At 40.9% G+C, this 21,755-nt stretch overlaps 1 protein-coding gene across 5 annotated transcripts; it reads right to left on the reverse strand.

Moving 5' to 3' along the window:
* Positions 1–2,632: 2,632 nt before the first annotated feature.
* On the reverse strand, positions 2,633–20,340 carry LOC141510918 (uncharacterized). 5 transcript variants are annotated; one of them, XM_074220314.1, is made up of 5 exons: positions 20,246–20,340; positions 13,315–13,470; positions 8,951–9,077; positions 7,613–7,699; positions 2,633–5,720 (listed from the first exon to the last, which is right to left on the reverse strand). In XM_074220314.1, exons 1-5 carry the CDS (start codon positions 20,327–20,329, stop codon positions 3,205–3,207), a joined length of 2,970 nt encoding a protein of 989 aa, XP_074076415.1. In that variant the 5' UTR covers positions 20,330–20,340; the 3' UTR covers positions 2,633–3,204. The 5 variants fall into 5 exon arrangements, with proteins under 5 accessions (XP_074076415.1, XP_074076413.1, XP_074076420.1 ...); XM_074220312.1 differs by lacking the exon at positions 20,246–20,340 and adding an exon at positions 16,265–16,436; XM_074220319.1 differs by lacking the exon at positions 20,246–20,340 and adding an exon at positions 15,702–16,093.
* Positions 20,341–21,755: the final 1,415 nt, after the last annotated feature.

Consider the following 21,755-nt stretch of genomic DNA (forward strand, 5'->3'; position numbering starts at 1 on the left):
TAAATTTTGGAGAAGTTTTATAGAAAGATAAGCCAAAAGAAAAAGACCTAACAATATTCCAGAGACATAGAGCTAAAAGACTTTGACATGGGAATTGATCAAAAGAATATTTTTTGGGGTAGTTAGGTGGTGCAGTGGATAGATAGGCCCTGGAGTCAGGATGACCTGAATTCAAATGCAGCCTCAGACAATTAATAATTACCTAGCTGTGTGGCCTTGGGCAAGCCACTTAACCCCATTACCTTGCAAAAAAAAAAAAGAATGTATCTCAAAACCTTATAGAAGTTTTACAAATATATTTTCTGGGACAGGAAAATGCAGGAACATTGTCCTTGATTATACATTTTTGTATCAAGGGTCTTGTTTTTCTCTCCCAGTTTGTGCTGGTTGGAAGATGAACATGGAATTCTTCCTTTCAAAATTACCTCCACATGGTTTTTGACCTTGTCTAGTGTATCCCTTCTTTATATTCTTGTTTATAACCGGTATACATACCTTACACAAAGGACCTTTGTGAGAGGAACTTCCTAAAAATGTTTCCCTGTTCGTTGCCTCCCTTTAAACTTTTGGTTTTTTAATATAATGAAAACTGACCATTTTTTTCCCTATGCTCCTCTCTGTTCCATGGAGTTGAACTCTTCCAGTCTCCACAATAGTATCTTCTTCAGGGTTCCTCTAATTTGTTTGAAATGACCTTTTCTATCTTGGTCATGTATTCATTAGGAGGACCTAATCTTGGTTGACAGTGTGAGAAGATGGTCTATGTTTATTTTCTGCCAGACCAATTTCCAGCATTTTTGTCGTTAGTAAGTGCTGCCCTGTGGCTGAGGTCTTTGGAGTTTAGATAAGGTTACTATATCCATTTTCTTTTACATTATCACACACCTGGTTAGTTTCTCAAGATCTTTATTTTTAGGTAGGATAAAATACTTTAGATGACACCATTTTCTGGCATGGGTTCAGATTTGGTCCTGCTTTACCTACTTCCTGGGAACACTGAAAGAGGTTATGGGAGGGACATCTGAATGCACTTTTGACAAGAGTATATATTTAGAGTTGGAATGGGACCACAGAAGTCACTGAGTCCAACCTCCTCATTTTAGGGACCTGTAAAGTGAGGAACAGAGAGGTTGTCCCTTGCCTAGATTTATACAGTTAGGGAGCAGCCAAGACAGGATTTGAAATCCAGTTTCCCCTGATTCTAAACCTAGTGCCCCATTCATTGCAATCGGTGCCTTCCTCTACTCTCTCCTGAATATCAATTTGAATGTAAAGAAAAATGATTAAATTGTTCATGTTTTAGTTTACTGACTTTTCTGTGAGCCTTATGACCCCCCCAAAAAAGAAAGTTAGTATTTCCTTAGTGATTTAATTCTTGCAGTCTCAATTAATTCTTTTTTCAATTCCTGGGACTCTAATTGGGTCCAATTTTACAGATGGAAAACCTCAGGCAGGAATATTTTTCATGACTTGCCCTGAGATATCCAGCTAGTAAATGCCAGACTGAATTCAGGTTTTGTGATTCCAAAGGCAGCATTTCATCTACTTGAGCCACCTAGCTGTTTAAAAAAGCATTACAGAAACAATGTCCAAGGATAACCAAAATATTTATACAAAGGCAAGAAACTGAATGCCAATTCAATGGGGCATGGCTGAAGAAATCAGAGCACATAAATGCCATGAATTGTGAGGAGTAATGACAAACATTAGGATTTCAGAGAAAATTTCATTACATGTATAATAAGGCTTTAGGCACAATATGATAATTAACCAGGTTGATTTCATTGAGAAATCTAGTATCTCAGTTGCAGTTAATAATCTTCCTACGATTATTGCTTTTATATACTTTCATTCCAGGATGAATATTATTGACTAACTGATAAGCCTTCTCCAGGAGAAAACACATCTCCCTTGTGCATATTCCTAAGGCTTTTCCATGGAATAATCTGATATAAAGAGATGATCTCTTTTGAAAGTTTTCCACATTTTTTTTGTCCTTCATTTTCGAAGAAGACCACAACATCAGAAAGATGAGTCATAACAAGCATGTGTACTGGATTTTGAGTGAGGGAGGTTGTGCTGTCACTAGCCTCCCTTTCTCCTCCAGAGGCATCTGGGTCCAGTGGCCAATGAATCAAGATGACTAGAAATAGTCCTGGATACAAAGCAATTAGGATTAAGTGACTTCCCCAAGATCACACAGCAGTTAGTGTTTGAGGTCAAATTTGAACTCAGGTCCTCCTGACTTCAGGGCCAGTACTCTACCCCATGGCCCATCTAACTGCTCATCAAAATGAATTTCCTCATACTGAACAAACCCAACTCCATTTAAATACCTTTCCTCACTCATAACAATGATAGTATTTCTATGATATGAATTTTCTGATGAGAAATGAGGTGATGGCTTAAGCACAATAATTATTTTCCCAAGATTCTCCTCCACTGTGAATTTTCCCAAGTTAAATAGGCTAAGAGGAGTAATAACTAAAAGCTCTGTCATATATAAGACATTCATTAGGTTTCCCTCTACTATGTATTCTCTGATGTGCAAGAAGCCTGAAGCTCTTTGGGAAAGCCTTTCCATATTGATTACATTCAGAAGGTTCTCTCCAGTGTGGGTTCATTAATATCTATCAAATCAGGGGATGTATCTGAAACCCTTTCCCCATTGATTACATTCAAAAGGTTTCTTTGCCATGGAGATTCTCTGAGTGCTACAGGATTGTCCTTCACTGTGAAATCCTTTCAACACTGATAGTATTTCCAAAAAGCATTGATTTGAGGAGATCCAAAGTTCCCCCTTTTCCAATATCCTCTTTTAAAAATTTTTCTTTAAGGCAACAGGGTTAAGTAACTTACCTAAGGTCACACAGCTAGGTAATTATTAAATGTCTGAGGCTGAATTCCACCAACCTTACAAGAAATTTATTCCAAGGTGAGGAAGTTCAAGGTGCTCTAAAAATGTTTGGGTGAGGATAAATTCTTTAATTAGATTGTCCAAGACTGAGCAATTTAGAAGAAAATGACAAAGTTACATTTTTTTCAGACTCTCACTAACAATATTCATTCTCTCTCATTACTTGTTGACAAGTCAGAGTTGATTGTCACCTTCTGGAATACCCACTCTTCCAAGGGCACATAAAACTGTAAGCCCAACACCATGAGGATCATTGGCATTCTAAAGTTCCTCAAACTTCCTAAATGTCATAATTCACAAGGTTGCTTGCCATCATGGACTCTCTCCACTTTAGCAAAGTTGGTCCTATGTGTGAAAGCCTTTCCACACTGATTGCATTCAAAAGGTTTCTCTCCAGTGTGGATTTTTTGATGTCTAGCAAGACTGGAGTTATATTTGAATGTCTTTCCACATTGATTACATTCAAAAGGTTTCGCTGCTGAGTGGATTCTCTGATGTGCAACAAGGTTGCCCTTCACTGAAAAAGCCTTTCCACACTGATTACATACATAAGGTTTCTCTCCAGTGTGGATTCTCTGATGTGTGGCAAAATTGGCCCTTTGGGTAAAAGCCTTTCCACACTGATTACATTGAAAAGGTTTCTCTCCAGTGTGGATTCGTTGATGTACAGCAAGATAGAAACTCTTTGTGAAAGCCTTCCCACATTGTTCGCATTCATAAGGCTTCTCTCCAGTGTGGATACTCTGATGGGCAGCAAGTTGGGAGTTCTTTTGGAAAGTCTTTCCACAATGATTACATTCATAAGGTTTCTCCTCAATGTGGTTATTTTTATGTGCAGCAAGATGGGAGTTTTGTGTGAAGGTTTTTTTACATTGATTACATTCATAAAATTTCTCCACATTGTGAATTTTCTCATGATCTGTAAGACTTGAACTGTATCTGAAGTTTCCACATTGATTACATACATAAGGTTCCTCTTCAGTGTGGTTTCTCTCAGGTTTGGCTAAACTGGCTCTCTGAATGAAAGCCTTTCCACAGTGATTATATTCAAAATGTTTCTTTACAGTGTGGATTCTTTGGTGTCTGGCAAGACTGGAGCTCTTTGTGAAAACTTTTCCACACTGCTCACACTCATAAAGTTTCTCTCCAGTGTGAATTCTCTGATGCTTAGCAAGACTGGAGCTGTATCTGAAAGTCTTTCCACATTGATTACATTCAAAAGGTTTCTCTCCAGTGTGAATTCTTTGATGTCTAGCAAGACTTGGGCTGTATTTGAAAGTCTTCCCACATTGATTACATTCAAAAGGTTTCTCTCCAGTGTGGATTTTTTGATGTGCAGCAAGATTGCCCCTCAATGTGAAAGACTTTCCACACTGATTACATTCATAAGGTTTTTCTCCAGAGTGAATTCTCTGATGTGTAGCAAAATTGGCCCTCTGTGTAAAAGCCTTTCCACATTGATTACATTCAAAAGGCTTCTCTCCAGTGTGGATTCTCTGATGGGCAGCAAGACTGAAGCTTTTTCTGAAAGCCTTTTCACATTGATTACATTCATAAGGTTTCTCTCCAGTGTGGATTCTCTGATGGGCAGCAAGATGGGAGTTTGTTCGGAAAGTCTTTCCACATTTATTACATTCAAAAGGTTTCTCGCCAGTATGGATTCTCTGATGTACAGTGAGATTGGAGCTTTGTTTGAAAGTCTTTCCACATTGATTACATTCAAAAGGTTTCTCTCCAGTGTGGATTCTCTGATGGGCAGCAAGATGGCACTTCTTTCGGAAAGTCTTTCCACATTGATTACATTCATAAGCTTTCTCTCTTACCTGGATTCTCTGATGTACAGTGAGATTGGAACTCTTTGTGAAAGCCTTTTCATATTGGTCACAATTATAAGTTTTCTTCCCTTTTCTTCTCTGATGTACAGTACTATCTGAAGCTGTATTTGAAGTTTTTCCACATGGATTACATTCATAAGTTTTCTCTCTGATGTGGATTCTCTGATGTCTAGCCAAAATGGACTTTTCTGTGAAAGTTTTTCCACAGCGATTACATTCAAAAGGTTTCTCTTCAGTGTGGATTCTCTGATGGCCAATGAGGAGTGATTTGTAGCAGAAATCTTTCCTACATTCATTACATTTATACAACTTCTTTCCAGTATGAATCAACTGGTGTTTAATAAGATCTGAGATCAAACCAAAGGTCCTCCCACACTGATTACATGTATGTCTTTTTATTCCAGTATGAAATCTAGAATGGTAAGGAAGAGATGAGTGATGGGATAAGGTTGCTTCACATTCATTATCTTCAGCAGGCTCCTTTATGATACAATTTTTTTGATGAGTAATAAGTTTAAAGTTCTGCTTGAAGGTCTTTCTGTCTTTATTACTTACATAAAGCATTTTTCCAGCATTTTTTTGATGTCTAATGACACCTGAAAACAATCTAATGGCCATTTCTTGTTGATTACTTTGATAAATTTGCCTTTCATAAGGTTTTTCATGAGGTTGAAAAAGTTCTACTTGTTCAGGAATGCATTTGCTATATTCGCTATCCTGAAAATAGTCATTCCCTGAGGTCATTTGCTTACAGTGATTTAGGACTGAAAATTGTCTCGTTCTCTTTCTAATTTCATCAACTTCACAGTGATTCTTTGAATTTTTATCTATCTTGATATTAAAGTCACAGATTTCTCTCAAATTGAAGTAACGTGGACCATCACTTAGGTATCTTTGCTGACCAGATTCTTCTCCCAAAATTCTCAGCTTTGTAGCTGTCTCATTCACTTCAAACCTGGTCTCTGCATCTGAAGAAAACAAACACTAGCATCCAATGAAAGATACACATAAACAAATGTTCTTTCCCATGGTGGCAGAAAATGAACTGATCTACATTCTATTTCCCCAGGCAAAAAGAAGAGTTTTCAAACTTAAAAAGGTAGAATTAATCTTTGGAAATGCCATTTGGTCCCATTCCCAGATGGTTAATTTTATTTTTTTATATTTTTTTGCAAGGCGTTAGGGTTAAGTGACTTGCCCAAGGTCACACAGCTAGGTAAGTATTATGTGTCTGAGACCAAATTTGAACCCAGGTCCTCCTGACACCAGGGCCAATGCTCTATCCACCAAGCTGCACCACCTAGCTTCCCCTAGATGGTTAATTTTAGAAAGAGCTTCACAAATAATAATATTGGATCCTCACAACAGACCATGACAAAGACAAGCCCAGCATTCTCATTATCCTTCATAATTCAGGCTACGAGCTCATAATGACTAAGTTACCTGACCACTCTCCCTGCAGCTGAGACTAAAATTTATACTATGCAACTGAGCAGTATTTTCTCACAGTATTTTCTCCATTAAAATTTCTGTATTTTCCTCAAATCTTGTTCTTTTTAGTTGTAATTTGTCTGTCTCAGGTCATCTTTCTGCTATTCTGTATTGACCAGTTTAGATACACTATCATTTGGTCATTCTTGGCAAATTCTATATGCTAAGTTGAGAAATAGATTTACTCTTTTTAACTGTCATAATCACTTTCAGTTTTATATTCAACTTTTCTTCTTTTCCCTTCAAATCAAAGATACTATGGCATTTCCTACAGAATTATATATATATATATATATATATATATTCATGTAATTATCATATATCACATATTATCATATATAATGTCTCCTACTGTATCATGAATCTATTATCTTTCTGTCAGGAAGTGAACAGTATGATTCACTATTGTTCCTCTAGCACCACAGTCCATTTAGTGGTTCATGAAACAAAATGATGTCCAAATTTCCTTATTAGCACCTTATATAATAAAGAATGGCTTAGTTTTGTGACCAAGATATTTTTCCCCTAGGACAATAGGCATGTGTATGTCTGAGGCATAATGGGTTTGTATGCAGTGATATCAAGTCACTTTACCCCACTGCCTTGCAAAAACCAAAGATGCAAAAACACTGTGGAAAGGTCCTGCTGATCCTCCTCCTCCTCCTCCTTTGGTTTTTGCAAGGCAGTGGGGTAAAGTGACTTGGCCAAGGTCACACAGCTAGGTCATTAATAAGTTTCTGAGGTCAAATTTGAACTCAAATCATCCTGATCCCAGGGTCAGTGCTCTATCCATGGCACCATCTAGTTGCCCCCTAATTCTTTTTTTTTTTAGGTTTTTGCAAGGCAAATAGGGTTAAGTGGCTTGCCCAAGGCCACACAGCTAGGTAATTATTAAGTGTCTGAGACCAGATTTGAACCCAGGTACTCCTGACTCCAAGGCCGGTGCTTTATCCACTACACCACCTAGCCGCCCCTAGTGATTCTTTTTTTTTTAACATCTTTCCCATACAATGCCTGGTGTCCTGCCACTTTCTTGGATCAGGTTCTAGTCATCTCACACCTGGAGTATTTTAAAAGTCTGTTGGTTGGTCTTGCTTCCTCAAGTCTCTTTCTAGTCCACTCAGTCCTCCACCAAGTTATCAAATTCATCTTTCCTGCCTATTCCATAAACTCCTTTGACTCCCTATCCCTAGGAGCAAATATAGAATTTTCTACTTGACTCTTAAAGTCCTTTCTCACCTGGTCCTCTCCTACTTTCCCAGTCTTCTTTCACCTTACTCTCCCCTCCACAGTGGTACAAGGCCTCCTCTTTGATTCTTGACTAAGACACTCTACCTCTGAACTCCAACCCTGCTTTCATCTCGCTCACCTGGACAGAAGTTTCTTGGGTCTTTCTGCTTTAGCATCCCTGATGCTTCCCCTTGCTTCAAAGGAGACATGGAATCTTCTCCAAGAACTGGAAATCATGGGAATATGGAATAAGGAAGGGTTGAGGAGAAAGAAAAACACACACACTTTAGTTCTTTTTAGGGAAAGGGGATATGCAAGCAAAGATCATAGGATGATTCCCATTGTATTAAGGGTTGGGATCTTTGGAAGGGGCAGAGATCACAAGGCTCACTTGGAATCAGAATATTCCATCTGTATTCACATAGGATGGGTCCATTCTATAGCTTTTTGTATCTAGACATTAGAGGTAGCTCTTAGTCCAGTGGTAAGAACCCGAACCTGGAGTCAGAAGGAAGAGTCCAAATTAACCTCAGACACATGGTAGCCTCTGCTTGTCTCAGATCCATCAACTATGAAATGGGGTAAGAACAGTACCAACTTCACAGGGCAGTTGTGAGCATCAAATGAAAACAATTATCAAGCATTTTGCCCACTTTGGGACAATGAAAAGAAATCTATTTAAATACTTATTCCTTTCCCTTCCTTTCCCACCATCTGGGTTGGAATTTGAGGGAACACAGAAGGAAGAATAAGGATAAATTTGCTATGACCTCTAGGATTAGGAATAAGGGGCTACCAATGAATGTTGGTTAAACAGGGTTTTTTTTTTGTTTGTTTTTTGTTTTTTAGGTTTTTGCAAGGCTAATGGGGTTAAGTAGCTTGCCCAAGGCCACACAGCTAGGTAATTATTAAGTGTCTGAGACTGGATTTGAACAGAGGTACTCCTGACTCCAAGGCCAGTGCTTTATCCACTGTGCCACCTAGCTGCCCCAAACAGACAGTTTTAAAGACTAGATCCACCCCAAAGAGCAAAGGGCAGCCTTGGCACGTAGAGGGTTCCCCCTTTCGCTGCCCATCTGCAAGCTGCATGAACTATTTTCTGAGATTTGGTAGACAAAAATATGTCCAATAGAGAAGATCAATCAGCTAACCTTGTAGATTAACTCCATGTCTGAGATTCGGTAACGTTGGTTTGAATTTTGACTTGAAGTTACTTAAAAGAAAAGAAGCAATTTCGGGAGCACCAAAAGAAAGTCTGAATATTCCATCACAACACTCAAAGATCTTTTATAGGAAAACCAAGCAGCAGAAGGACCCTGTAGGGAGACTGGCACTTTTGCCTTTTGAGTAATTAATAAAGGCTCAATTTTTAAAAATTAAAAATAAATTAATTAAAGGCTCAAATCCTACACACTAGGGAGAGAATGAACATTTCTTTGAAGCAAAATTCAGAGTTACCAGAGGACATGACTCTTACCCAGGAAGAGAAAGCTCTGGACATTCTCCAGCATGACTTCCTTGTACAGCTCTTTCTGAGAATGGTCTAAGAGACCCCACTCCTCCTCAGTGAAGTCCACAGCTACATCCTTGAATGTCACCAACTCCTAAACCAGAAAAGGTCACATGACTTAGAAGTAAGAGAGATCATAGGATTCATCTAGTCCCAACCCTCAATAACTTAGAGAAGTTAAAACTGAAGCACAAAAGGGATTTGTCCAAAACTTCTATCACCTTGATGAGTGTCAAAACCAACCCTTGTGTGGGGCACTAGGTGGCACAGTGGACAGAGCACCGGCCTTGGAATCAGGAGCATCTGAGTTCAAATCCAACCTCAGACACTTAATACTTACTTAGCCGTGTGACCTTGGGTAATTCACTTAACTCCATTGCCTTGCAAACAAAACAAAACCAAAAAACCCCAACACTTGTAATTATAGTCAATAAGAGCCCAATGGAATGTTGAAAACAGCATTTCACATTTGAAGTGAGAATCAAATTGGATTAATAAAAGCTGAGGAATGACCTTTTTTTTTTTGTAAGGGAATGGGATTAAGTGACTTACCCAAGGTCACACAGCTAGGTAATTATTAAGTATCTGAGACCAGATTTGAACTCAGGTCCTCCTAACTCCAGGGCTGGTGCTCTATCCACTGTGCCACCTAGCTGCCTCAGGAGAACTATCTTAATAGTTAATGTCCTCCCCATAAAATTAGGGAAAAGGCTTATGCTCTACCAGAGAGGTATGAGAATCTGTGAAGGAGAAAGAGAGAAGGTGGTGGGAAACTCCTTCTCTCCATAAATGTCATAAGTGATAGATTAAGAAAATTGTATAAAAATCTGTGAGACTACTGGGTCTATACCATGAAGACATTATGAAAAAGAATAAAAACATCACTTGTACAAAAATATTCATAACAGCCCTGTTTGTAGTGGCAAAGAACTGGATATTAAGTGAATGTCAATCATTTGGGGAATGGCTTAGCAAACTGTGGTATATGTATGTCATGGAACACTATTGTTCTATTAGAAACCGGGAGGGATGGGAATTCAGGGAAGCCTGGAAAGATCTGCATGAACTGATGCTGAGTGAGATGAGCAGAACCAGAAGAATACTGTACACTCTAACAGCAACATAGGGGTGATAATCAACCTTAATGGAATTGCTCATTCCATAAATACAATAATCAGGGACAATTTGGGGCTATCCCCAATGGAGAATGCCATCTGTATCCAGAGAAAGAATTGTGAAGTTTGAACAAAGACCAAGGACTATTACTTTTAATTTAGGGAAAAAAATGGTTATCTTATTTTGTAATTTTGTTATCTCTTATACTTTATTTTTCTTCCTTAAGGATATGATTTCTCTGTCATCACATTCAACTGAGATGGAAACAATGGAAACAATGTAAAGACAAACAGACTGCCTTCCGTGGGGGGTGGGGGAGAGAAGCAAGAATGGGGGAAAATTGTAAAACTCAAAATAAAGAAAATCTTTCTTTTACAAAAAACAGTTTGTGAGAAGCTAACAAGTACTGTATATTCTGGGGAAAGGACATTACCAGTCATCATCAAAGAAAAGATAAAGAAAAATTTATCTGTTTAATTTCTTAAAAGGCTAAAAATAAAGTTTTAGCCATATGAAAACATGACGATGATTCTTGAGAGATAGCACTCATAATCTGGGTTTTTTTTTTTAAGGTTTTAGCAAGGCAATGCAGTTAAGTGATTTGCCCAAGATCACTCAGCTAGGTAATTATTAAGTGTCTGAGGCTGGATTTGAACTCAGGTCCTCCTGATTTCAGGGCCAGTGCTCTATCTACTGTGCCACCTAGCCACTTCAGCTTTTATAACTATACTGAATTGTGTGGTATGAGATTATGTTTCCAGCCAAAGTAGAGTGATCTATAACTATAATGACGGTTTAGGATGGTTGTGGGTATGATGTGTCACAGCCAAAACATCTGTCTTTGCTTTATGATTTATTTCACTTATTAAGTGAACATATTCATTCAATATTATATATATATGGTAATATTATGATAAATAAAGGAGAATTTGTCCATTTATTAAAAATGTATCTCCTTAAATAGTTAGAGAATGAACTAATTCATAAGGCACTGACAGGACATTTATCAAGAATAAATTATCTAAATATACCCATAGAACTCTAGAACTTTGGGAACCAAGAATTAAGGGAATGAGCCACAGGTTTTCTCTTCTTTTCTCTTACTTCTAACAGGTTCTATTATTTTGGAGCTATTTTCTTTGGATAAATATCTTTTGTTTTTTCACCATTTTGATTTCTTATTTAAAACATCTCCTTTATGTTCTCTTTGTAATCTAGATTTCATTTTTAGCTTCCTTTATTTCTATATTGAACTTCTGAGCACTGACTAATGAGCCTCTTCACACTTCCAGAGATTCCCAAGAATTTACAAAACATTCCTTTTCACTGAGGTCACAATTCTTATTTCATTGTATTTATTCAGAGTCAACAATCACTGTAGGAAGACCATCCTTTTATTGAATGATAATTACTCTATAATTGAATCTAACTTGTTCCCAACAAACCACTCTTGTCTTCTCCATTCTTCCACATTCATTCTTTACCACCTTTGAGGTGAGATCATGAACTCTCACCTGGCTCCATTACCTTTGGACATCTCCATAAGTCTTCTCCACCCTGGCCTAGAAAGTTCATTCCTAGGATAGCCTCCCCATCTTGTGATATCTCACCAACCTTGGTACTAAATCTCATCACCATCCTCTCTGTCTCTGATTACAAATCTCCACTGAAGAAGAGGGCCCAGTTCAAGGATCTCACCATTTCTCACTTGACTGCATGACCAACTTCTCCATGATCCAGTATCTGGGATCTTCTACCCCACTTTCCTTTTAGGTGTTATCATCTCTCTTGAAAGTATAAGCTCCTGCAGGGCAGGAACCAGCTTTCTTTATTTGTACTTGAATCTCTAGACCCTGGCACAGTGCTGGGCAAACATCAGGCACATAATAAATTCTTGCTTACTCCTGAGTAGCCAAACACTCTCATCTGAGTACGCCGCTTTTTCATTTTCCTTTAAAAGTCAGGCTATCTCACTGCTGTCTTGCCCAACAGTCAGCATTGTCAGTCATCCCTAGCTTCCCCCAAACCACATCTCAAGTCAAATTGTTGACCTTTCTCAACTGGTCCTTTCCTATTGACTTCAAACATATTTGTCTCCCCCATTCTTAAGAAAACCTTCGCTAAATACCCCTGCCCACTTAGCTATCATTCTACCTCATCTTTTTATTTTTGCCAAACTCCTTGAAAAAAATCTGTCTGAACTCTCTACTCATCTCTTGCACTCATTTCTCAACCTCTTACAAACTGACCTCCCTCTTCACTCCCCTGAAAATACTCAATTTTTGTGGGTATTCATCTCCTCTATTAGAATGGAAGCTCATGAAAGTAGGGATTATTCTATTATTTATCGCTTTTTCCTTCACAACCAACACAATGTCTGGCACAAAATAGCTCCATCAGTAACACTGGGTCATTTTTCTAGACCTTTTCCTCATTTTCCATTTTCAATTCTTCTCAAAAGTTGACTTGGGCTTGGGCCTAGATCTGTATGTGGCCATTCTGTTACCAGCCCCCTCCCGCATTTGCCCCATTCCCATCTTGTTTCCTCTAGGAGACTATCAGTATCCTGCTCTCAAATCCTTCTATGCATTGTCTCTCATGTCCTCTTGACCAGACCACAAGGGATTAGCAGCTTTCCTGAGGCCCACACAAGGGAGGAAGGGAGTCTGTTGGTATCCCCTAGAACACAGAAACATAAGGTGTGAGGGAGCCAGGCAGAGGGTGCTAATAAAGGCTGAGACCGAAAGACATGCGCACCCCCAGGAGCACAATCTCTGCTCTGAGGACAACACAGACAAGGACAAGAGCTGGGGAAGCCTTCAGGGCTCTGCTCCCAGGCTGTCCAGACAAGACTCCAGGGTAGAGGGACTTCACCTAGACCTTCAGTTGCTATAGGGAGAGCTTGACCACCGGAACCAGAGGAGTGGGGAAAATCTGCATGAGGGGAGGTGGTCAACCTTGCTGATCACTTGTAAGGAGGGAGGACCTAAAAAACCCTCGGAGAGAGGGTGGCAATTGGGGTGGGAGGCACACTTCCAGAGAAGAGCAGGACTGGATGGTCCCTACTGCATTCTATTTCATATCAATTTTTATAAAAATAAACAAAACAATGATCCATAGTTAAGAGATGGCCAGCCTCAAAGACAAGCCTCTGGGTTGATGGAAATGGTCACATTGACTGATGCTGATCAAGCCTGGGCAAGGACTGAACTCACTTGGGGTGGGGGTCTCTGGATCCCAGGGGCCATTGCTTCTGCCTCCAGGCTCTTTGCTGGGGCCTGGTCTTGGTCCTCTGCAGGCTGGGCTGGGAAGGAACAAGGATGGCAGAGGGGGAGACGTCTTTCCCTTCTCTTCCTAGGCAGGAAGTTGGCCTACAAGGATTTACAGAGGGTTAGTTTTCAAAGGAGTTACAAAGGTCCTGCCCTGACCTTAGGGAAGAGACTTAACACACAGAGGGCCACAGGTAGGGTCAGGCTAGGAGAGGAAGTTCTCAGAACAAAGACTACTGGCCACCCTGTCCAATTCCTTCTCCTTGACCTCACTGCCTTTCCCCATCTTCCTACACACACCCCAAAGTCAGAAGGGTCTTGGAACCCCAGATGAGACCAGTCAGAGCCTCAATGACACCAGACTCAGAGCCTTCCCTCCATCTGATGCTCTAAGTGAGATATGTAGGTTAGGCCATTGTGGGGATGGTTCTCTAGGACTATGGGGAGCTTATTCAAGTAGAAGGGGTAAGGAGCGGTCCTTGGAGAAAGGCCTCCTCCTGTCAAAACCGGAGGACCCTCAGCAAGAAGTCAGACAGGAAAGATGAAGCCCAGTGGAAAAGGCAGCCAGGCAGGCAGGGGTCCTCCCTTAGGCCTCCCCAGGACATGCATGTATACAGCTGGCTTCCAAAAGGCAGAGAGATCTTGAATCCAAGGGAAAGCAGAGAAACAAAGACTGACCTGGTCAATCCCTTGTAAAGAGGCAGAACCAAAAAGCATGAGCAAGGGCAGCGGCTGGGGGGTGGGAAGTGCCCCTTCAAACAAAGAAATGGCTCTGGTTTGGGGTGCTCCCAAGAGCTCCATTCTGCTTTGGAAAGTCCCAAGAATGAAGTTTTCCTCCGATGGCCTCAGGGTTAGGACTTCAGGCCCTTTGTCCCTCCCCACCCACTGCCAATGGAATGCCACTGCCACCTGGGTGCCCCCTCTTCTAGTGGCTCCCAGGCTTCCAAGTTCTCCCTGAGCTGCCACCCTCAAAGCTGGACCCTCCCCCCTCCCCATTCATTACTTTCCCTCCCTAGCCTTGACTCCCCAACGTGCTCTCAGCAGACTGCCACTGGCCTCCTCACTCTTCCTCACAGGTTACCCTCTATTGTCGCTGCTTCCTCCCCTTCTCCCCAACGCCTTTTATTCTAGCCCTCGTGGCTGCTGCCTCATGATACCACTGGTTTTGTCTGAAATCCCCTATTCTGCAAGAAGCAGCTCTTGGTCCATCTGTTTGGTTCTTGAGATTTATATACAAATGTGTATACACATATATCTATATACATATAGACACATATATAAATGTAGAAAGAAACATCTGTTGAGGTCACAAACTCTGCCATGTGGGTCTCACTGCCGCCATTTTATAGAGTAAAATAAGAACAACTCTAGAAAGTGGTTGAGGCCAGATTGGAACTCAGGGTTTCTTGACTCCTGGTCCAGGACACTATCCACTCTACTTTCCAATTTCTGCTTATGTGTGTATGTATGTCTAGAGTTATTTGCCATCATCCTAGGCTTTCCGAGGGACTATGAATTGCTGGTTTCATACCAGTATTTGAAAAGTGTGTTGAAAAGTGTGAGCTCCTTGAGGGCAGGGACTATTTCAGCTCTGTACCCCTCAGCACTTGGTCACTGTCTGGGACAAATTAGTGGGTAACAAACGCTTGTTGAATTCATAAGTGAATCCCCAAATAATTAGGACTGGAGCCATTGTCCTGGTTTCTAATTCGAATATTTAACAATAACAAGCATCCAAGGAAAGGGTCCCATTTTGAATTAAGGCTGGGGTCTGTTGAGACTGGGTTGGCTCAAAGCTATAACTGCTATACATGGTATAGGAGGTGGACTTAGAGAATTTTCAAAAACCACCTCAATATTTCCTTCTAGCAACTTCTTGCCCAAGTTGATAAGATTTTATAACCTCATGCAAAGAGGCTCCAAGGTATCAGGTAAATCACCCCAAAACTTCCCAGATGAGGAAGATTTTATACGGTCTATTGACTTTGAAACAAAGCTTTATTCTTTTTAAAGAAAATTATAGCTAATTAAATACAGAACTGTTTAAAAATATTGTAACAACATTCTCTAACGGATTAATTCATCCTTTCACAGCATCTGGTTCAAAAGAGGAGCTACTATCCCAAAGATACAATTGCATTAGCCTCTAGGAATTTCCCCCCCAAATTGACAATATTTCTTATATAATAACTTTCCAAAAATCACAATAAAAGAAAATTAGAAGCATAATATAGACATTTTAAAAATGTTAATACTTTGATAAAAAAAGATTTGAAACAAAACTTGTTACCAAGCCCATAACCGTAATTCACTTGATTGCATTTCCGAATTACCTTAGACTCCATTTACTACCTTTTCTAGACTGACGGCATTCAGAACACAATACAGAGTAATTTTGATCAATGAGGATTTTCTTATCTTTGTGATTTCTGAACACGTTGCCTTAATGCCAAATTTGAATAGCAGTTTTGCATTAAGAGATCGGTTCGCTAGAGAGGTTCATATATCACAATGAAGATAACGTAGGAAGGGGCGGCTGGGTGGCGCCGTGGACAGAGGGCCGGCCCCGGGGTCCGGGGGCGCGGAGTTCCAGTCCGGGCCCGGCGCCCACCGCCCCAGGTGCATAAAAGTGAAAGTCCCGGGGGGCGAGCTGCTGCGGCCAAGCCCATGGGGCTAACTGGGGTCCCGGGCATCCACTCGGGGGGCCCCCGGCGCCCCTCCCCCTCCGGCCTCGGGGCTCCTGGGGCGGCCCCGCCCCTCCTCCTCCAGGCCACTGACCTCAGCACCGCCCCTCCCCCGCCTTCCAGGAGAGGCCACCGAGGCCCAGGGGAGAGGCCGCGGCCGGAGGCGGGGCGCGCCTGCGCACTGGCCGCCTCGGGCCCCCTCCCCCACTCACCGAGCCCCGGGAGCCGCGCGGACGGCCGGGTCCTTCCGGGAAGCCGCGCCCGCGGCCCTCCGCCTTCCCGGCATGCCCTGGGCCCGCGGCCCGGCCGGGCATGACGTCACGGCGCGAGCCTCCCCAGGGAGCCCCCCCCTCGGAAGGCCCCTCTCGGGTGGGGGTGACGTCACGCCGCACCCGCAGGCCCCCTTCCGCTTCCGGCGGGGGCGGGGCTCCTGCCCCGGCCCGCCCCCCGAGGCGCCTGATCCCCCCGGGAGGGGCCGCCAACTGTATCTTTGCCACAAACCCCCCCCAAAAAGGAGTCCCAAAGAGTTGGACAGAACTGAAATGCTGAAGAAGGAATTGAGGAAAGTCCTGAAGAGTGAAGAAAATTTTATATTGCCGCCATTTCTTCCTTCCGCCAGCCGGCCCCATATAGGGGAATGGGACAAGATCAAGAAAATCTAGTACCTGTGGCGTGAGGGCTGCCAAGCTTCTTTCAGGGCCACTTTTCTCCCTGGATGCCCACCTGAGCTCATGCTCACCTGGCACTCGGAGAAGCCGGGGCATGCGCAGTGGCCCCACCCTGGTAAACCATTTTGGCAGCCGGGCCAAACCAGAGGGAGAGCAGCCGAGGGGAGCTGAACTCCGGCCGTGAATTAGAGGGGTGTCTGCCTCATGTATGTGAAACTTCCCCTGGTGCAGCGGGCACATGACACACTCGTTGAAAGGCCACGAAGGCAGCTGAAGCACATGCTGTGGAGTGTTTAGAGCCTAGTTAGATGTCAAAAGATGCCAAGATCATCCTCTGTATCTAGGACAGTCCATCGTCCTGACGTCCTGCCCTTGGACTGTGATGACTCTGGAAGAGAGATTATGGCCATGGACTTCAGCAACTGTGCCTCGTTTAAGTCCGATTTATGCACAAATTAAAAGCCATCACTCGTACCATTTTACCATTTTTACTTATCCCAAAGTTCTGTGGCCAAGAGACAAATGGCCAAGCAACAGATGTGGATCCACTTGGGAACCCTAGTCACAAGCACAGGGTCGTCTCCACATTGGAAGCAGCGGTGGGATTTGGCAGCTCCCTGAGGGACTGAGCAATCCTCACTTCCAGGTGTGAGGAAGGGTCTAGAAAGGTTTCCTACAAATTGTCTGCTAACCCAATCCTGGCCTGATTACCACAGCAGGTGGAGATCCCACCCTATGGCCAAAACACAAAAAAATGTACAAAAATTCAAGTAAACATGATTCCACTCAACATCAGTAATGAAATGTGTGTATCCTTATAAACAATGTAAAATCCAATAGACCTGAAAGACAAACAGTTTTTGTTGCTAGAGGACTCAGCAGGTATCAAATCCAAATAACAACCCTGAATAAAACAGGACCGGAATGGCTTCAGTGAAGGACAGCACATGAAACTAGGGTTGGTAGATTTTACAATCAAAACCAATGTAGTGAACAAGTTTGTACGCCTACGAAAAGGAGTGAACGATAGGTTTGTGACAATGCAATTGCCACTTCCAGGAAAATGCCACACTACTATCATCAATGCCTATGTTTCCACCATGATGAACCCTGATAAGGTCAAAGAAAAATTTTATGAAGACTTGGAGATCCCTTATCATCAGTGTGCCAGAAGAAGACAAGCACATAATTCTCAGTGACTTCAATGTTTGAGTAGACACAGTCTACCAGACATTGGCGGGGAGTCCTTGGGAGGAATGGAGCTGGAAACAGCAACAGCAGTGATCACCTACTACAGGAGTTTTGTGTATCTCATGAGCTTCTCATCATAACTGTATTCTGTTTACCTAAACACAGAAAAACTTTCTCGATGCACCCTTGCAGCAAACATTGACATCTAATGGACTATGTGATTGTCAGGAGAATAGACAGCATGTGAGTGATGAAGACAACGTGTGGGACTGATCATAGACTTAGCCTCTCCATATTAAACATTCACATTTGACTGAAGCAGAAGCTTCAAGGCAAGATGACAAACAGAGAATTAACGTCAAGAGATTAGAGGGCTTCTCTGAGTGGGAACAATTCTTGCTAACTTGGAGGAAAAGTTGAGTCGATACACAATTGGAAACAGAGAAGCAGAAAAGGAGTGGGTAGCTTTCAGATTTGGTGTACAGTATCAAATTAGTTCATCTGGATCAGAAGACTTGCAAACATCAAGAATGGGCTGATGAGAATGATGGGGAAATACAGAAGCTGCTAAATGAAAAATGAGACAGTCCACAGGATTTACCAGCAAAGCCTAGAGAGATGCAGGATTCTTGGCTCAGTAAAAAGGCAGATGAAATTCAGTTTATGCTGAAAATAACAATCCAAAGTGCATTTTATGTTGCCCTGAAAGGCCAAAGACTTATGGTGTATCTCAAGAATGCTGTGCTGATGGAACCACATTGATTAGTTTAAGGACATAATCCTGGAGAGTTCCCAACAGACTATCTTGAATCAATGCTAAAGCCATTCATCATTTACCTCAGGTTGAACTCAATCCCTCCCTTGTCAAATTTCCAATTGAAGAAGAGGTTTTGAATCCAATTAGGTTCCTGACCTGTAACAAAGTACCTGGTGCTGAATCTATTCCAACTAAGATTTGCAAGGTGGGAGGTTCACTCTTTATACAAAAGCTGACTGGAATTTTCTGGGTTATATGGCAAGAAGAGATTATTCCCCAAGATTGTTTTTTCCTGAAAATAAGACCTAACTAGACCTAAAGACCTAAATAGACTTAACCTCTGAGTTATTTGAAAGATAATAGAGAAAGATTACACTTTGACCCTTTCAGAAAATTACATACTGTTTTTTTTTTACCCCAGTGGTGCAGTTTCTGTTAACTAATAATATAAAGTAAAAATTGTGTTTTTAATAGAAGCTGGTATTTTAAATGAAGAAATTATTAGGCTACAAATCAAAGATTACTGTTCACTTAAAATCATTAGAAAATTAATTTCTCTCTGAAGAGAGACAAGCATAAAACTCCTAATTGCTTAATTAGACACAATAATTTAATAACTTACATGTTAGAAATATCACAAATTTTGTAAAAGGACAAGACAATTAGGAACTAAGATCATTCACAGTCCCTAACTCTCATAATGTAGGATGGATAATTACAAAAGAAATCATTTGTTTTTGGGGGGCAATTTAAAAAATAAACAATTATGGGAAGTTAGGAGGGTGACCAAGAATTTTTTGAGCATGAGCTAACTGGAAACAGTGGTCTTTTGGGAAAAATGAGATTGAAATGTTCCTATTAGTAATTATAAACCAAGGATTGATTTGGTTGAATTTTTTGTTCTAAAACATATGATATGGCTTCATTTATATTGAGATTAAATCTTTCCACTTACCTCCCAGGATCACTGGGAGATGCACATGATTGTGAAGGGTCAACATAGTCCCGGGTTATATAGAGGACAAGTTTATGGGAAATCAACTGGAAAAAATGTTCTGCCACCTAAAAAAAAGGTGCATTCTTAAATGGCATTGAAAATGAGCAAATCTGCTGACACATTTAGAAAATGGAATTTACAACCAAAAAATCAAACACTAAGCATTTTAAAGTTCTTCAGAAGGCACGGCCCTGAAATTCTTTAAATTAAACTTGACAAAGAAAGAAATACCCTGGCAGATAAGAAGCACTATAGAAACAATTTTTGATTGTGATTATTCCAAACTGGATTAAGGTGTGACTAATATAAAGATGAAATGCATTTGACAAAATTAAGATCAGTTGATTGATTTTAAATGCACAGCTCTGTGTATATCATCTATTTCTAAAATCTTTCTTACATTGTGCAATTTGAGAACAATTTCATCAAGAATGCCATTAGAAATGTTACTTCCTCATTTAATTGGATGTTGTTATAAATTAAACTTTTAAAAGATGTGGCAAAAATGTTTGCAAATGGTTTAAATAATGTTATATTTTGTTTTAAATTAGAAAATAATAATAATAATATAATAACTTACTGTTGGAAGAAAAGAGTGGCAAAATCTTCTTAAGGGATCGTTGTCTGTGGGGTTCCTTGAGAATTTCTGCTCTGGCTGGGTCATAAGATCACCCAAACCCTTCTGACAGTGTGTTGTGAAACCCTGTGGTGTTGAAGTTTGAGGATGAAGGACCTCTCCTGGCCAAAGTGGAAAAATTTACAAGATAACTACAAAGAAAGACTACTTTAATTTATGGTCATTTGGAAATTGTATCTGTTAATAATTATATGTAGTGAAGTTGTATTTTTGAACCAACTATTCACTCTAAGTGTGAACTGGTCTTTATATGAGTAAAAGTCCAAAATGTAATTTTTCTCATATAAAAGATCACTAGACATTTTTAAGATATGAGGAAATTAAAATAACCTAGCTTTAAGCTGCAATTAGTGAAATTTTGCTGTTGAGGAAAAAGTTTCTTGGGACTTTAGTCTGCTGCTACTTTAAGTTTTGATTTCACATAAAAGTATATAACTTCTCCTAATGCCACTAGTTCAATCTTTCAAGGGAGCTTCTGTCTCAGGGAAAGTTGAGGAAATGGTCTTGCCATGGTGAAGGTGGGAGGGTCTTGACTTGGTCTCCCCATCTTAGTAAAGAAGACATTTCTCCACTTAGGTCTTTATCTAAGCCTAGCTGTGATACCCTGGGGCTCATGGTGAGACTTTCTGTGGGACAGGCTGTTGACCAAGACTCAGACCTGAAATCAAACAGAACTAAAGAACAACACTGATGTTGCTTTTTCCTCACAGAGCAAATTCCATTGATAAGAGCAAGTGTGTTATAATGCTTCATTTCTTCATTAAAATAAACATAGAAGATAATCCCCACTGGGGACTTTTTTTCCCCTTTATTTACACATTACTAAAATATTCTTGTTTAAGAGTATACATAATACCCCCTCCCTCACAAAAATATAAAACCTCATGAGAAATAAAGTAAAAAAAAAAAAGAGAAAAAATGTGTTTCAGTCTGTGTTCTGATACAGCTCTGTCCTCAGGTGGATCACTTTCTTTATCATAAGTCCATCATAGGAGTTTCTTCCATATTTTTCCACACTTGCTGTTGCTGATTGTAATTCCCTCTATCCATTCCTCCCCACTACCATCTATTATAGTTTCTCCTTCCCTTTGACCCTCTTCAAAAATGTGCTGTGGGGCAGCCGAGTGGAACAGCAGACAGAGAAATGGCCCTGGAGCCAAGGGGCCTCAAGCCCACATCCCACCCTAGAGACCCAGCAACCACCTAGCCCTGTGGTCCCAGACAGACCACCCAAATCCAGCACCTTGCAAAAAAGTAAAAAAAGAAAATGTGTCAAATCTGACTATCTTCTCCTATGATCTACCCTGTCCTCTATCACCCACATCCCCCCCCCCTCCTGTCTCCCTTCTCTCCTTTTTTCCTCTAGATGTCTATATCCTATTGAGTATGTATGCCGTTTCCTCTCTGAGCCATTTCCAATGAGAATGAATGTTTCCTCATTCCTCCTTGCTTT

This window comes from Macrotis lagotis, chromosome 1, assembly GCF_037893015.1.
Source record: "Macrotis lagotis isolate mMagLag1 chromosome 1, bilby.v1.9.chrom.fasta, whole genome shotgun sequence".
NCBI classification, from domain to species: domain Eukaryota; kingdom Metazoa; phylum Chordata; class Mammalia; order Peramelemorphia; family Peramelidae; genus Macrotis; species Macrotis lagotis.

Coding starts and splice junctions, on each gene's coding strand:
- LOC141510918 (XM_074220307.1), bottom strand. CDS start 14,169: ATGGAGCTCTTGGGAGCACCCCAAACCAGAGCCATTTCTTTGTTTGAA. Junction 7,700..8,950: donor CCAGAGCTTTCTCTTCCTGG/GTAAGAGTCATG, acceptor CATGATTTCCAG/TTCTTGGAGAAGATTCCATG. Junction 5,721..7,612: donor CCCAAGAAACTTCTGTCCAG/GTGAGCGAGATG, acceptor TGTTTTCTTCAG/ATGCAGAGACCAGGTTTGAA.